Source organism: Rasamsonia emersonii (genome assembly GCF_000968595.1).
Source record: "Rasamsonia emersonii CBS 393.64 chromosome Unknown ctg1118621760035, whole genome shotgun sequence".
NCBI classification, from domain to species: domain Eukaryota; kingdom Fungi; phylum Ascomycota; class Eurotiomycetes; order Eurotiales; family Trichocomaceae; genus Rasamsonia; species Rasamsonia emersonii.
In genome coordinates this window covers 1-14,119 of record NW_013563252.1, presented here as the reverse complement: position 1 = coordinate 14,119, position 14,119 = coordinate 1, and the positions used below count along the sequence as shown (strand labels likewise).

The 14,119-nt window shown below is 52.5% G+C and overlaps 5 protein-coding genes across 5 annotated transcripts; 3 read left to right on the top strand and 2 right to left on the bottom strand.

Annotated features, from left to right (window-relative positions):
• Nucleotides 1-148: 148 nt before the first annotated feature.
• T310_2650 (Isocitrate dehydrogenase (NAD(+))) lies at nucleotides 149-1,679 on the top strand (the record flags this gene model as incomplete). The annotated part of the gene is made up of 7 exons (XM_013474449.1): nucleotides 149-238; nucleotides 306-371; nucleotides 484-570; nucleotides 630-752; nucleotides 812-1,093; nucleotides 1,128-1,532; nucleotides 1,605-1,679. 7 exons carry the CDS (start codon nucleotides 149-151, stop codon nucleotides 1,677-1,679), a joined length of 1,128 nt encoding a protein of 375 aa, XP_013329903.1.
• Nucleotides 1,680-2,166: 487 nt separating this feature from the next.
• T310_2649 (uncharacterized protein) lies at nucleotides 2,167-2,763 on the bottom strand (the record flags this gene model as incomplete). Its single annotated transcript, XM_013474448.1, has 2 exons — nucleotides 2,167-2,504; nucleotides 2,571-2,763. 2 exons carry the CDS (start codon nucleotides 2,761-2,763, stop codon nucleotides 2,167-2,169), a joined length of 531 nt encoding a protein of 176 aa, XP_013329902.1.
• An 801-nt stretch (nucleotides 2,764-3,564) lies between these two features.
• T310_2648 (Gamma-tubulin complex component GCP6) lies at nucleotides 3,565-6,258 on the top strand (the record flags this gene model as incomplete). Its single annotated transcript, XM_013474447.1, has 3 exons — nucleotides 3,565-3,685; nucleotides 3,748-6,154; nucleotides 6,219-6,258. The coding sequence occupies 3 exons, from the start codon at nucleotides 3,565-3,567 to the stop codon at nucleotides 6,256-6,258; spliced, it is 2,568 nt and encodes an 855-aa protein (XP_013329901.1).
• Nucleotides 6,259-6,704: 446 nt separating this feature from the next.
• Nucleotides 6,705-9,749, bottom strand: T310_2647 (Nitrate reductase (NADPH); the record flags this gene model as incomplete). The annotated part of the gene is made up of 6 exons (XM_013474446.1): nucleotides 6,705-7,585; nucleotides 7,635-8,264; nucleotides 8,323-8,564; nucleotides 8,609-8,844; nucleotides 8,909-9,174; nucleotides 9,422-9,749. 6 exons carry the CDS (start codon nucleotides 9,747-9,749, stop codon nucleotides 6,705-6,707), a joined length of 2,583 nt encoding a protein of 860 aa, XP_013329900.1.
• A 1,089-nt stretch (nucleotides 9,750-10,838) lies between these two features.
• Nucleotides 10,839-14,119, top strand: T310_2646 (Nitrite reductase (NAD(P)H); the record flags this gene model as incomplete). Its single annotated transcript, XM_013474445.1, has 9 exons — nucleotides 10,839-11,038; nucleotides 11,090-11,240; nucleotides 11,293-11,835; nucleotides 11,890-11,972; nucleotides 12,021-12,560; nucleotides 12,608-12,810; nucleotides 12,861-13,333; nucleotides 13,387-13,512; nucleotides 13,573-14,119. Coding segments are annotated over 9 exons (2,866 nt in total), but the record flags the coding sequence as incomplete, so codon positions are not given.

Sequence of the window (14,119 nt, the reverse complement as noted above, 5' to 3'; positions counted from 1 at the left end):
CCATTCGGAGGGAACTAAACGCACGGCAACGCCGAATCTACCCAGTGTCCACCCGGCGTGCCTAACCACTTCTTTTTCCTCCTCTTCCCTCCCCTCCCTAATTGCTCATAGACGTGAAGCTTTGATCTTGGAGGCTCTTCTCTTCACAATGATATCCGTGCGTGCCTTGGTTGCGCCCTCCCGCCAATGCCTGCGGGGGGCCCGCCTCGCTCCCAGATACGCATCGCCATTTTCACAGGTGCGCCTCTCGTGACTGAGGTCCCAAAGAGCTCAATGGCTCGATTCTGACATGGTTTCATGCTTAGGTCCGTGGCTATGCTGCTGCTGCTGAAGAGAAGGTCGCAAAATTCAAGGGGAAGAAGGGTCCGGATGTATGCTGTCCCGTCGCGCAACTTTTTCCTTTCACCCGCTCGTTCCGCTGTGATGACACCCACAATGACGCGTGGTCAAGAAGACACAAGCTAAATGCAACATCGGAAACAGGGAAAATACACGGTTACTCTAATTGAGGGTGACGGCATTGGTCCTGAAATCTCCCAGTCTGTCAAGGACATTTTCGCTGCAGCACAGGTGCGCTGGGAACGAATTCTTAGCCGGTTGAAGCGACGAGAAGACTGAGAAGCAGCTAGGTGCCGATCAAATGGGAACCAGTAGACGTTACTCCGATCATTAAAGATGGGCGGACTGCTATCCCCGACGAGGCCATTCAGAGTGTGCAGAGGAACTACGTGGCCCTCAAGGGTCCTCTGGCTGTATGTTGCTCTTGCTTCGAGAGAGAATGCGTTGGGTCCAGACTTACGGTTTCCCATAGACTCCTGTCGGCAAAGGCCACGTTTCGCTCAACCTGACCCTTCGCCGGACGTTCAACCTCTTTGCCAATCTGCGTCCATGCCGCTCCATTGCCGGCTACAAGACTCCCTACGACAATGTCGACACCGTCCTCATCCGTGAGAACACCGAGGGAGAGTACTCTGGAATTGAGCACGTGGTGGTGGATGGTGTTGTCCAGAGCATCAAGCTCATTACCCGGGAAGCCTCGGAGCGCGTCCTGCGGTTCGCCTTCCAGCACGCCCGGGCTGTCCAGAAGAAGAAGGTCCGTGTTGTGCACAAGGCCACCATCGATGAAGATGTCCGACGGTCTCTTCCTGAACACCGCCCGCGAAGTTGCCAAAGAATTCCCGGACATCGAGTTCGACCATGAGCTTCTCGACAACACCTGCCTCAAGATGGTCACCGACCCCACGCCCTACAATGACAAGGTCCTGGTCATGCCCAACCTGTACGGTGATATCCTGTCCGATATGTGCGCCGGTCTCATCGGTGGCTTGGGTCTGACCCCCTCCGGGAACATTGGTGACGAGTGCTCCATTTTCGAGGCCGTCCACGGCTCCGCTCCCGATATCGCCGGCAAGGGTCTTGCCAACCCGACGGCGCTCCTGCTGAGCGCTATCATGATGCTGCAGCACATGGGTCTGAACGAGCATGCTGCTCGTATCCAGAAGGCTACCTTCGACACCCTGGCGGAGGGCAAGGTGAGTGTTCCCTAGTGGCGACGAGTCCCAATTAGCAGTGTTTCATCCAGCTAACGTGTTTTGTCTGAATAGTCCCTCACCGGCGATCTTGGTGGCACTGCCAAGACGCATGAATACGCAGAGGCCATCATCAAGCGCTTGCAATAAGCTCTTGACCCTCGACCTATCCCGCCTTGTACTATTTTTTTTTGCCTTTCACCCGTCCCACCTACCTAACCTCTTATGTCACGAAACCACCTTTCTGCCTCCTGCAACGGACCAGTTGCAGCCACGAAAAACTCCATCTACAGCTTGTAGTTAGTTAGACGTCCGTATTATTGCTGATATAAGTTCAATACTTTATGTTGGCATAGCCTTTCCATGGAGGTAGTACTTAGACTATTTCGCGGATATTCGGAGGGGAAGTTTGAAATGGGACCACGTCCGGAGGACTTTGCTTGAATCCGGAGAATGAGTCATGACAATTTCCTCTGAAGAACGCTATGGAAAGAAAAGAAAAACCCTAATATATGTACATCACTAGTCGTACACGTTAAGAAAAAAAAAGGCCACGACATAGCCCCGTAGATAACTAAGTCCCTCGACGTATCAACGTAAAGTGTCGTGAGAACAACGGGAGATGGAGAAAGTAAGATTAGCGACGTCGTCCGCGTCTTCCAGGACCAGTCGCAGGACGGCCCTTCTTGGACCGTGAGCTCTGCGTTCTCGCGTTTCGCATGGCAGGAGAGCTCGCTGCCTCTGCCTCTGCCTCTTCTTCTTCGCTGTCCTCTTTCCCGCCATCTGTGCCTTCCTCATCGCCCTCATCTTCGTTCGCACCCGCGTCCTCCATCTCCTCGTCTTCGTTTGCTGCGCTGGCTCTATCGGAAGACGGCTTTTTGGGGTTCTCGACCTCGACCTGAAGCCTTGTGGCTCTGCCTCGACGGCCAGCTTTGCCTCGACGACCTCGTGGTGGTGCTGGAGACGATCTGGGTTCTAAATCACAGAGCAACAAATCAGCAAATAATAACTGGCTGCAGAGATGAAGCAGGTCAGGCCTACCATCTGTGTCTGCGACTGTACTCCCTCGTCGGGACTCCGGGTGTCCAGACGTCGCGGGGGATGAAGACCGCTCTGCGGCCAGCCGCCTCGAGAACATCAATTCGCCGAACTCGTCTTCCGGCAACTCGAATGGGCAATATTCCGACTCATCAGATCCATCTGCGATAATCGAGTCTTCCTGTATGACCTCCATGCGTCAGAGATGTAGCTACAGGGCCCAGCAGCACTCGACGAAACTGACCCTTTCGTCCAGCGCAGGGAGGTTGTAGAGCGTCCCCAGCTTCTTCCAAATCCCCGGTATGCGAGTGTGTTCTTCGTTCGCCTGCGCATATCCTTGGCTCTTCATGTATTCCGAAATTGCCAGCATCCGAAAGTGTTTGTGCATGCCTGTTCAGCAACCAACCATCAGTGAGACCGCAAGCTGGCGGGAAGCTGCCGCACACGAACCAACGGGTTTCCATCTCACAATGCCTTTCAGCAACGCGGTCTCCTGCTCATCGGTCCACGGATCATTGACCAGGTCGCGCTCCAGGTCAGGCCGTTGTGCACCCTCTCCAGGACCTGCTGTGCTCCCGGGGGGTTTCGCAGGCTCGGTTTGCGGCGTGCTCGAAGCAGTGCGCGACGACAGCTTGGGCTTCTTCTTGGGTGGCATTGTGCGGTCGGCGTGAATCCTCCTACCCCAGCAACCGTTGTGCGAGCAATGGAGTGTGCAGTGTTGATGAATCGAGCCTCGAATTCAGCGCGTGAGTCCGACGCGACAGGCACGGAGTCCTCCGAGTCGGTTTCCTTAGGCACGGAGTAACGTTATTGCTGCGAACTGCAAGCACGCGGCAGCAGAAGCCTTGGCGAATAAGCGGTGGTCTGTGCACGCATCACGCTGCCCTAGCCCCGATGCGGACTAGCGGACGCACTGCTGAGCGAGATTCTGTTGACGCGAGTCATCGCGTGGAGCCGATAAGAACTGACAACGCCGTGTCCTGGGAGCATGCCCAGAATGGATCTGGAAGATGACCACGAGGACCCCTTCGACATCGGGGATTTGTGGAAGCCCTCCCGGTTTCCCTTGCAGCCCCTGCCGCCCCTCGAACCGCTGATCTGGGACAAAGAACTGCCTGGTATGTTGGTGGCCTTTCTCAATGGAATTGAATAGTTTTATTTACAGGTGCAATGGAATAAGATATTCCAACGGGCCCTTTTGAAAATCCCCTCAACTTATTCGAGAAAAACGACTCCCTCCTTTACCAGCTCGATGTCTTCGGATCCGATGCCGTCGACCCGGACCCGGTTGCCGCACCCGAGACCGTCAACGACGAGGCGAAAGCAGAAAAGACTGATGAAAGCGACGATGACACGAAGTCTTCCGTTCCGGAACTGGAAAACATCTGGGCGCTCGAGACTCTGCGCGAAACGCCAGAACCAAAGCCTAAACTACAGTCTTGGGATGGGTTCCTAGATCACGGGTTTCGGGAACCTGCCTCGGCATACCTGAGCGAATTTGGAGCCCGAGGGTTTGATGCTGCACTAGCCTATCAGGCATCGGTCACCGGGCTGGAAAATTCTGGACGTCTTGTACGGCCTGATGTTTTCCTCCATGCGTTGTTTCGGCTTGGACTCGGTTGGAACTCGATGTTCTTCCACTACAATGAGCAAAAGAGGGCTTTCGAGAAAAGCATACGAGACATACGCGTATCAGGAGTCAGTCTTGCGGCAATAGATGGTCTGATCGGAAATGTCTTGCAGTGTGGGACAGACATGCAGAGGATCCGGAAATTTGTTCGGCAAAACCCAGCTGTACCGGACCAGCCGTCTGCTTTATCCAGTCTGGCTGGTGCTGCTTCTGTATTAGTTTACGGTCTTGAAAAACGGCTGTCGACATACCTCGGTCCGGAAACATCATTGATTCAAATTCAGGCCTTGTTCCGGCGGTGCGGTGAGCTGGTTGGCACTTTGGCAGATATTGTCGATGCAGTTGAAAAGGCCAAATACGAAAGCGAGATCATCTCCATTCTTCTTGTCAAATGCGATAACCACGTACAGCGACTTCCTTGGATGGCGGACATATTGCACGACATTATTGCTCGGTGCACGCGGCCGTGGCTGGCACTGGTGGAGAGTTGGATCGGGCTTCGAAGCGAAAAGCCCCTCTCGACTCAACTGAGCAGTATGAAGGACAGCTTTATTGAAGTGGAATACTCCCAGGACTTGGGTGTGCAACGAATCGCACCCCCAATAGCCGAATATTACTACCGTCCAGAGATGATGCCGTCTTCTGTCCCCGCCGACCAAGCAAGACTCGTTTTTGAAACCGGAAAGGCTCTTCGGCTTCTCAAGCAGGAGCAACCGAATCATCCCATTTCAAGGGAAGATGTTGTGGATAGCTCTGATCCTCCAGCGCTTGAGTGTGCGTTTTCTTGGGCGGACATTGAGCAAATCCAGAACAAGGCCAGTCAATATGAGCGTCAACTTCGTCAGGAGATACTCCGATATCATCGAGGTGATACTTCCAAATCGCGCCGTGGTACTCGAATTGGCCACGATGCTTTCGACGGAAACGAGTCCGATCCTAGTCTGACGGATAATTTCGAACTGATCGACCTCGATGACGCGAAGAACTCGACCGGGCTTCTTGGGAACAGCTCTTCCTTGGAGTCAGACAGTCTCTATTCTAAGGCTGTTAACCATGACTTTCTCAACCCAGAATCCTCTGATATCACTGAGACAGCTTTTGGCCCGCCGCTGGCATCGGTTCTATATCTGTCTCTTGCCCCGACCCTTTCTCTGCAAGCACGGCTTGTCGACTACTCGTGCTTGCATCTGTTATTTAAAGTGCATAAGTTGCGGTATCATCTCAGAATACAGTGGCGTTTTCAGCTTTTGGGCGATGGCATATTTGCCTCACGTTTATCCCATGCCCTCTTTGACCCGGAAATGGCAAGCGGAGAGCGAAAGCCCGGTGTAGCACGTAGCGGCGTCCATACCGGACTGCGTCTGGGAAATCGTGATACTTGGCCTCCGGCGAGTTCGGAATTACGCCTGGTCCTCATGGGGTTACTTGCTGAATGTCATGAGGCTAGTGAAAACCGGCCCTCGACACGGGGTATGCAGCATGAAACAAAGGAGAAGGAATTACCGGGGGGCTTGAGCTTCGCAATTCGTGAATTGAGAGGGGAAGAATTGGTCAAATGCAAAGACCCCAATGCAATTGAGGCATTGGATTTCTTGCGTTTACAATACACACCGCCGACGGTTCTAGAAAGTGTCATCACGTCCCGATCACTTCACAAATACGACCGCTTGTTTAAACACCTTCTCCGCTTGTTACGAATGGTTTCTGTCGTCCACGGTCTTGTACGTGATTCTACGGCGCGGGGCTCTCTGTCGGGAGACACGCGGAATATCTTTCAGAAGTTCCGCGTTGACGCACAGCACTTCATCGGCGCACTCAATGATTACTTCTTCCAGATCGGTGTTGGGTCTACCTGGAAGCGCTTCGAGTCTACACTGTCGAAGATCGAGCGCTGTCTAGACCGTGGTGATATCGACGGGACCATCGAGACGGCAGGCTCGCTGCACCGCCTAAGACAGTATCACGAGGACACCCTCGACCAGATTTTGTTTTCCCTCTTTCTGAGCAAAAGACACGAACAGGCCAACAAGCTATTGGAGGATATCTTCGGGACTATTCTAGCTTTCGCGCCTCTGTCGAGGCTAGACGGCCACAGCGGAGTAAGACAGCAGAGCGAAAGAACGGTGTTTCAACTGCATGTCACGTTCAGAAAGCAGGTCGGAGCGTTTGTGCGCTATCTGAGAAGCCTCGACGGTGGCAGGATGTTCTCCAAGTCCCGCAGCCGGCATGACGCGACGTTGTCGGGCAGCCATGGCACGAATGTTTTCGAGCATCTCCTGCTACGACTTGATATGAAGGAGACTACTAGTTGGCATGACCGAGGATGAACGCGGAGTCTGGTATTCACGTCCGCTAATGTACGACCGCTAATGTATCCTGATCCTGTGTAATCCGGATTCTTCTCTGATGGACAGGAATGTAATTTGCCATGTCCATTATAGATCTCTAGTCACACAATGTGAACGCCTATACCCCTATACTTACAAACGCGATTATGGCAACCGTCTTCAGAAGAAAACAAGATCCGATTCATTCCATCCTTGTGCTAGAAGAATCCGGTGGACAGATTTCTCCATCGCCTCCGGTCCGCAAATGAGAGCCAGGCTTCCTTCGCCGGGAGGTGCGTACTCCTTGAGCAGCTGTTCTGAGATGCGTCCGCGGCGACCCGTCCAACTACTTGACGGCTTCGTCAGCGTGTAGACGATACTGCATTTGGAACTCTTTGCAGCAGCAAAGGCGTCAAGCTCCGGTCTGCACAGGATGTCTTCCTCCGACCGATTACTGTCGAGAAGGACGCAAGAAGTTGGATCCTGCGGATCTTGCATGACGGCTCGCAGAACCTGGAAGATGGGCGTGATACCGCTGCCACCGCAGATCATGCGAAATGACTTGACGTGTCGTTCCTTCTCGTTCAGCAGGACGCGACCTTTTCCAAGATACGTGAGCTTGCCTATCGGGCCTTTCAACTCTACGGTCGAGCCTATGGGGATCTTGTCAAGAGCCATGGTCATCTTGCCGCCTTTTGACGTCGGGGTGTCGAAATATATCTTGACAAGCAGCTCCACCGTTCCCTTTCTGTCCGTTTCGGAGATGGGAGTGTAAGATCGGATAATCGATTCGCTGGAGTCTTTCAGCTTGAGCATCAGATGCTGGCCTGTTGGGAGGCCTAGGGTCTGAGTCTCGTGTTCGAGCTTGAAGGTAAATAGACGCGTGTCCCACGAGACTGATTTTTTCTCGCAGAGCGTGGCCTTCTTCCAAACCCTGGGTTGCAGAAAGACTTCTCCAGTTTCTTTCTGTTCGTCGGAACCATTCTTGAGAATTTCCCTCGAGGCCGGGTCGAGTGTTCCGATGTGGTAGTCCGGCATCATTGCTTTGGCGGTCTCGCTGTCTGCATGACTTGTCAGTCAGGCCCTGGGCTACCTCGATGGATGGCTTACGGATGGCAAGGAATTCCTCAGAAGCATCCATGCCGGCTGCCGATATGATGCTCTGGGCTCCACCAGGATGAGCTTCCAAGAACTTCGTCCCGTCGTATACTTCCCCATTCACGACGAACCAAGGTTCTTCTGCGGTGCTGTGTTTCCTGAGCTCCTTGATATCGATACTTCTCCTCAGTCCTTCTTTTTTCATCTGAATTTCCTCCGCCGGTCGTGGATCGCTTGTTGATGCATCTCCGTCTGGCCGTTCTCCCCATTGACCGTTGGCCAAATCACCTCCAGCTTTCTTGACTCGTTCCATCCATCCACCTGGCATCGAGGCAGGCTGCGTTGGGTGCTCGAATCTCAAAACCCCGTTTTCTTTGATTATTGCAATGCGAAACCATGGGTTATTCATCATACCCAGAACGGACCAATACATATCCCGCGGTTGGATGTTCAGGGCTTCGTCCATGGCTCGGACGAGAATCGCATCACTTTGCTCGAGATCTGCGACCGGGATGTCCAGGGACCAGAAACACCAGCAGAAACACGTTTCGCGCCACCACATGTCTACACGACCACCGTACAGATCCGACTCGAAATTGCGGTATTTGTCCTCTGGATAGTCAATATTTGCCAGTCGCCAAGCTGCAACACAGTCAGCTCGACGAATTCGGCTGCACGAGTTGTTTGGGTAAACACGCACATCTGCCTTTATCTAATGAGATCTCGACTCTTGTTATCCGTCGTCCTCCACCCCCGTACGCGTAGCCCTTTGCGGTATATGTGGGCCCTGCAAATGACAGCCGTAGTTCTTCGTTGTGTTGAGGATATGCGGCAGCAGAGTTGACGCTGAGATCGTAAATGGCGTATCTCTCGTCATGCCACCATTTTGGATCTTTGGCCATTTCAGGGGTGACCATTGTTCTGGACAGTTCGGGATCAGTTCTTTCCTCATGGTCAGAGTGGATGGATATGTATGTTATACTTACGGCAAAACTCGGTTGTCGTTAATATGATACCAGTTGTCGCTTGGCTTGTCGGTAAGGATCAATTTCTTGATCCATTTCACGCTCCGTCCACCGATCTGGCCTGGGACGACGGCACGCAGAGGACGGCCATGATCCGGACGCAGGGGCTCGCCATTCATTTTGTGGGCCAGCATAATTCCTCTGTTCGGGTCCATGACCCAATTCAGCCTGACTGACGTGCCATAATGCCCGTTAGGCTAGCCGGTAGAGTTAGCCATGACTGACGCTTATTGACATGTTATTTATTTGTTTTGGTCCTACCAGCTTATCCGCTCCCTCCATACACAGATATCTAGCTTTCCGTAGGGGCTTTGCTCTGCGTATGACATCGGACATAAGGGGACCCGTGAAGAGAGCGGTCGACACGCCGGCAGCGCCCCAGGAGAAGCCCTTGGACTTGCGCACCTGGTTCTGCTCTTTGCGCCGGTTCCCGGCACAGACCAAGGTGACTGGGGCAGTGATCTGGTCGAACTCTTGCAGGATTTGCTGAAAGGTCAGGACGAGGGGATTCTCAACGAGTCTGCGACCTGTCAGTGTGAACTCGACGGTTTATTTGATTGATACAAAAAAAAGAAAGGGAAGGGAGAAAGGAACGGACCCCTCAACGCTGAGCTCCCACGTGAGAATATCCTCATCCCGGACGTGAGGAACCGGCCCGTGGTTTCGCACATAGAACAGCTCTGGCGACGTCAGGAAGCCTTGACCGGAGAAGTCAGTGGAAAGACCATACAAATGCAGATCAGGGAAGAAAGAAGATGCCAACAGAATACCAACCTTCATTGAACAAATCCGTCAACGGAGCCTCTACATTGAAGGGATGCGACCCCGTCAATCTGATCAGACGAGGATCGCGGGGCACATGCTGGTCGGGAGTATCTCTGTCGATTTCGAGCACCTCTGTCGGGACGGTCGTCGGTGGTGGGAGTGGAATGTCGATGTTTGGAAGTGTCGATGTCGACACAGAGACTTTCTCCTGTTCCTTCTTCTTGGCCTCTGCTTGTTCTTCTTCCTCTTTGAGTATCCCGACAGATCTGATCGGGTAGAGTTTCTTCGTCTTCGCCGCGACGATGTCGTTTGTGATGCTCTCTGTGATGGTCGCCATGTTGTCTACCTGTTGTTGTGCAGTGGTTTCTGTCCTAGTCACGAGCCACCGGTAATAACGAGGTAGATAGATAGATTGATGGATATGTTGAGAACAAAGTTATGGCATGGAAAGACTACATACAAGTCCCGACGGACAGATGCAGTCCATCCCTATCCTTTCGAGCGAGAAATTAAATTAAGAAATTAATTACATAATTTCAACGGAAAAAAAAATCAACCGGAACTGAAAATTCCCCCTTTACCTAATTATCGACATTCATTCTTTGGAGACGTGACGTCTCTACAAACAAAGTCACCTACCTGATTCTGAAGGAGCATGCCGGTTTCCGAGTCAAGTCCAGTCCAGTCCAGTCCAGACGAGGCCTACACGTACTATACAGTACTTGTACTTAGTGTACTGTAGACAAACTAGATTGAGAGAGTCCATTACATGAAAAAGGTTATTATTATTGTTAGGCTCACTAGGAGAAGATCTCCGAAGGAACAATTCTGCCTTCCAAGTACATTTACATAAACTTAATAATAAGTATTAGTGATTAGACGCCATGATACTTGAAAAATAAGCAGACTAGCTGATTGGCCAATTCTCTACCTAGTTTATGGCCTTATCAGTGGGGCAGGCTGATAAGTATTTATGTTCATTAGCTTATATCAATTTGAATTCTCTTTTTATTTGATTTCTTTCTTTCATCTCCGCGGAGGATTTCTCCTAGGCTGCCTGACTCGGGATTTTTGAGATTCAGTCGGGATTGAGTTTGTAGTAGGACCTGTGTTACGAAGGGTCCGTGGTATGCTGTACGCTGTACTCTTTACATAGTAATCTGTACAGTAATGTAGTCCTCCATACACATGATGTAACTTTTTCCTGCTCTTGTCGTAGGGTCATTTCATCTGTCAGCATCGGAGCCCATATCAGAGATGCTCGCCACCGAGATAGGTAAGAAGGTCCGTATTTACTATCTGCATAGGTTAGGCTTTTGTCTTGCTTTCCTGATCACGTTTTTCATAGCTCGTAGTCGTAGAGTAAATACATATCTACTTTGGCAGTAGTTGTCTTTCGCTATTCTAGCATTCTAGAGATACTATCATGGACTCGTTATCCGCAACGACGGAGATGCCATCCACAAGTACTCTGATGGACGATCGCAAGGTTACCAACATCAATGGACATGGAGAAAATCATGGGACAGACAGCAACGGCCTTATCGACTCTTCGCAAGCAAGCCCGTCCGACAAGCGAAGGAAAATAGTCGTCGTCGGGCTGGGCATGGTTGCCATCGCCTTTATGTGTGTGCGCCTCAATCTTGATATGTGACAGATATGCTAATTTCCGTCAAGAGAAAAACTAATGAAGCTCGATGCCGAACTCCGACAATATGACATCGTCGTGATCGGCGAGGAGCCGCACGTGGCCTACAATCGCGTTGGCCTGTCGTCCTTCTTTGAGCATCGCAAGGTCGAGGATTTGTATCTCAATCCTGAGGAATGGGTAAGCTGAAGAGAAAAGGCCAGAAATCAGGAAAGTTTGTGACTAACAATAGAAGTATTCCTCGTTCAAAGATGGCTCCTTCAATTACCACCTCAACACGCGTGTCACAGAGGTCGACCCTGACCACAAACTGGTCAAGACATCCACCGGCCAGGAGGTCTCGTACAACATCCTGGTGCTCGCCACAGGCTCTGATGCCGTCCTTCCCACGAACATCCCCGGCTACGATGCCAACGGGGTCTTTGTCTACAGGACCATCTCCGACCTGCAGCGCCTGCTTGAGTTCGCGTCGCGGCACAAGGGCCAGACGGGCGTCACCGTCGGAGGAGGTCTGCTGGGTTTGGAGGCCGCCAAGGCGATGATGGACTTGCAGGAATTCGGCAGCGTGAAACTGATCGATCGCAACAGATGGGTCCTGGCGCGGCAGTTGGATGGCGATGCAGGCGCCTTGGTGACGGAGAAGATCCGCCAGCTGGGGCTGGATGTCATGCTCCAGAAACGTGTCGCGCGGATTGAAACGGATGGCAGCAATAATGTTACGGGTATCACTTTTGAGGATGGAGACAAAATTGATTGCTGTTGTATCTGCTTCGCTGTAAGACTGCCTTGGCATGATCTTCTTTTCTCTGGTCCATGCTAACTGGACAAGATCGGGGTCAGCCCACGAGACGAGTTGGGCCAGAAGGCAGGCATTGAACGTGCCCCGCGAGGAGGCTTCGTCGTCAATGAGAGGTATGGACTTTATATAGAATACTTTAGCCAAGCTAAATCTCTGTCTAGTCTTCAGACCTCAATTCCAGATATCTACGCCATCGGAGAATGCGCCAGCTGGGAGAACCAGACATTTGGCATCATCGCCCCCGGCATCGAGATGGCCGACGTGCTGTCGTTCAACCTCACTCATCCTGACAACGAGCCCAGGCGATTCAACAGACCGGACCTGAGCACAAAGTTGAAGCTGTTAGGCGTCGACGTGGCCAGCTTTGGCGACTTTTTCGCTGACAGAGACGGCCCCAAGTTCCTCCCAGGACGACGAGCGTCTACGCACAGGGTGATGCCGTTTGACAAGTTGAAAAACAGGCCTGCTAAAGACACACAGTCGGTCAAGGCACTCACGTACAAAGATCCCTTTGGCGCCGTCTACAAAAAGTACTTGTTTACCCTGGACGGGAAGTACCTGCTCGGCGGGATGATGATCGGCGATACCAAGGACTACGTCAAGCTGAACCAGATGGTCAAGAATCAGAAGGAGCTGGATGTGCCGCCTAGTCAATTTATCCTCGGCTCGCAGAGTGGTGGTGATGAGAATGGTGACGATCTGTAAGTTACAGCACGTAATTCTTTGGGTTTGATGCTGATTCTTGCAGCGACGACGATACCCAGATCTGCTCGTGCCATAACGTCACCAAAGGAGACATCATCCAGAGTGTCAAAATCGGCTCCTGCAAGTCTATCGCACAAGTCAAGTCCTGCACCAAGGCTGGGACGGGCTGTGGGGGATGCATGCCTCTGGTGCAGTCCATCTTCAACAAGACGATGAAGGAGATGGGACAGGAAGTTTCCAACCACCGTGAGTACTCGCCAGGTATCCATCTCGAATATATATTGACAGTCCTACAGTCTGCTCTCACATCCCGTACTCGCGAGTCGATCTCTACAATATCATCGCAGTCAAGCAACTAAAGACCTTTGACGCCGTGATGCAAGCCTGCGGCAAGAACCCCGAGTCCCTGGGCTGCGAACTGTGCAAGCCGGCTATCGCATCCATCCTTTCGAGTCTCTTTAATCCCCACGTCATGGACAAAGCCGTCCACGACCTGCAAGACACCAACGATCGATTCCTGGCCAACATCCAGCGCAACGGAACTTTCTCCGTCGTGCCACGCGTGGCCGGCGGCGAAATCACGCCCGACAAGCTCATTACTATCGGCCAGGTGGCCAAGAAATACAATCTATATTGCAAGATTACCGGAGGGCAGCGCATCGACATGTTTGGCGCGAAGAAGCAGGATCTTCTCGCTATCTGGGAGGAGCTAGTGAATGCGGGGATGGAGAGTGGTCATGCCTACGCCAAGTCGCTGCGAACTATCAAGGTCTGTAGTCCAGCCTCTCCACCGTTTCTCAAGCCATCTAACGTAAAAAACAGAGCTGTGTCGGAACAACCTGGTGCCGGTTTGGCATCGGCGACAGCGTCGGGATGGCAATCCGTCTGGAAGAACGATACAAGAGCATCCGGTCGCCGCACAAGATCAAGGGGGGTGTTTCTGGCTGTGTAAGAGAATGTGCCGAAGCACAGAATAAGGAGTATGACCCCCTACTTTCCCTCCTGTAGAAACGGAATCAAACTCCTGACGAAGCGACCAGTTTCGGGTTGATTGCCACTGAAAAGGGCTACAACATCTTCGTCGGCGGCAACGGTGGCGCAAAGCCCCGTCACGCCGAGCTGCTCGCCAAAGACGTGCCTCCAGAGCAGGTCATCCCCCTGCTCGACCGCTATCTGATCTTCTACATCCGCACGGCCGACAAACTGCAGCGCACGGCGCGCTGGATCGAAAACCTCCCGGGGGGCATCAACTACCTGCGCGAGGTGATCATCGACGACAAGCTCGGCATCTGCGCCGACATGGAGCGGCAGATGGAGGAGCTGGTGGCCAGCTACTTCTGCGAGTGGAAGGAGACGCTCACAAACCCGGAAAGACGAAAGTATTTCGAGCAGTTTGGCAACACGTCCGACACCGTTGAGACGGTTGAGGTTGTGAAGGAGCGCGGACAGAGCCGTCCTGCGTTTTTGGCCCAAGGACGCCGTGACGGAGGACTTCCGGGGTCATCAATGGTCGAGTCTGGATTGGCAGCCCATCATCAAGGCCAATTACTTCTCC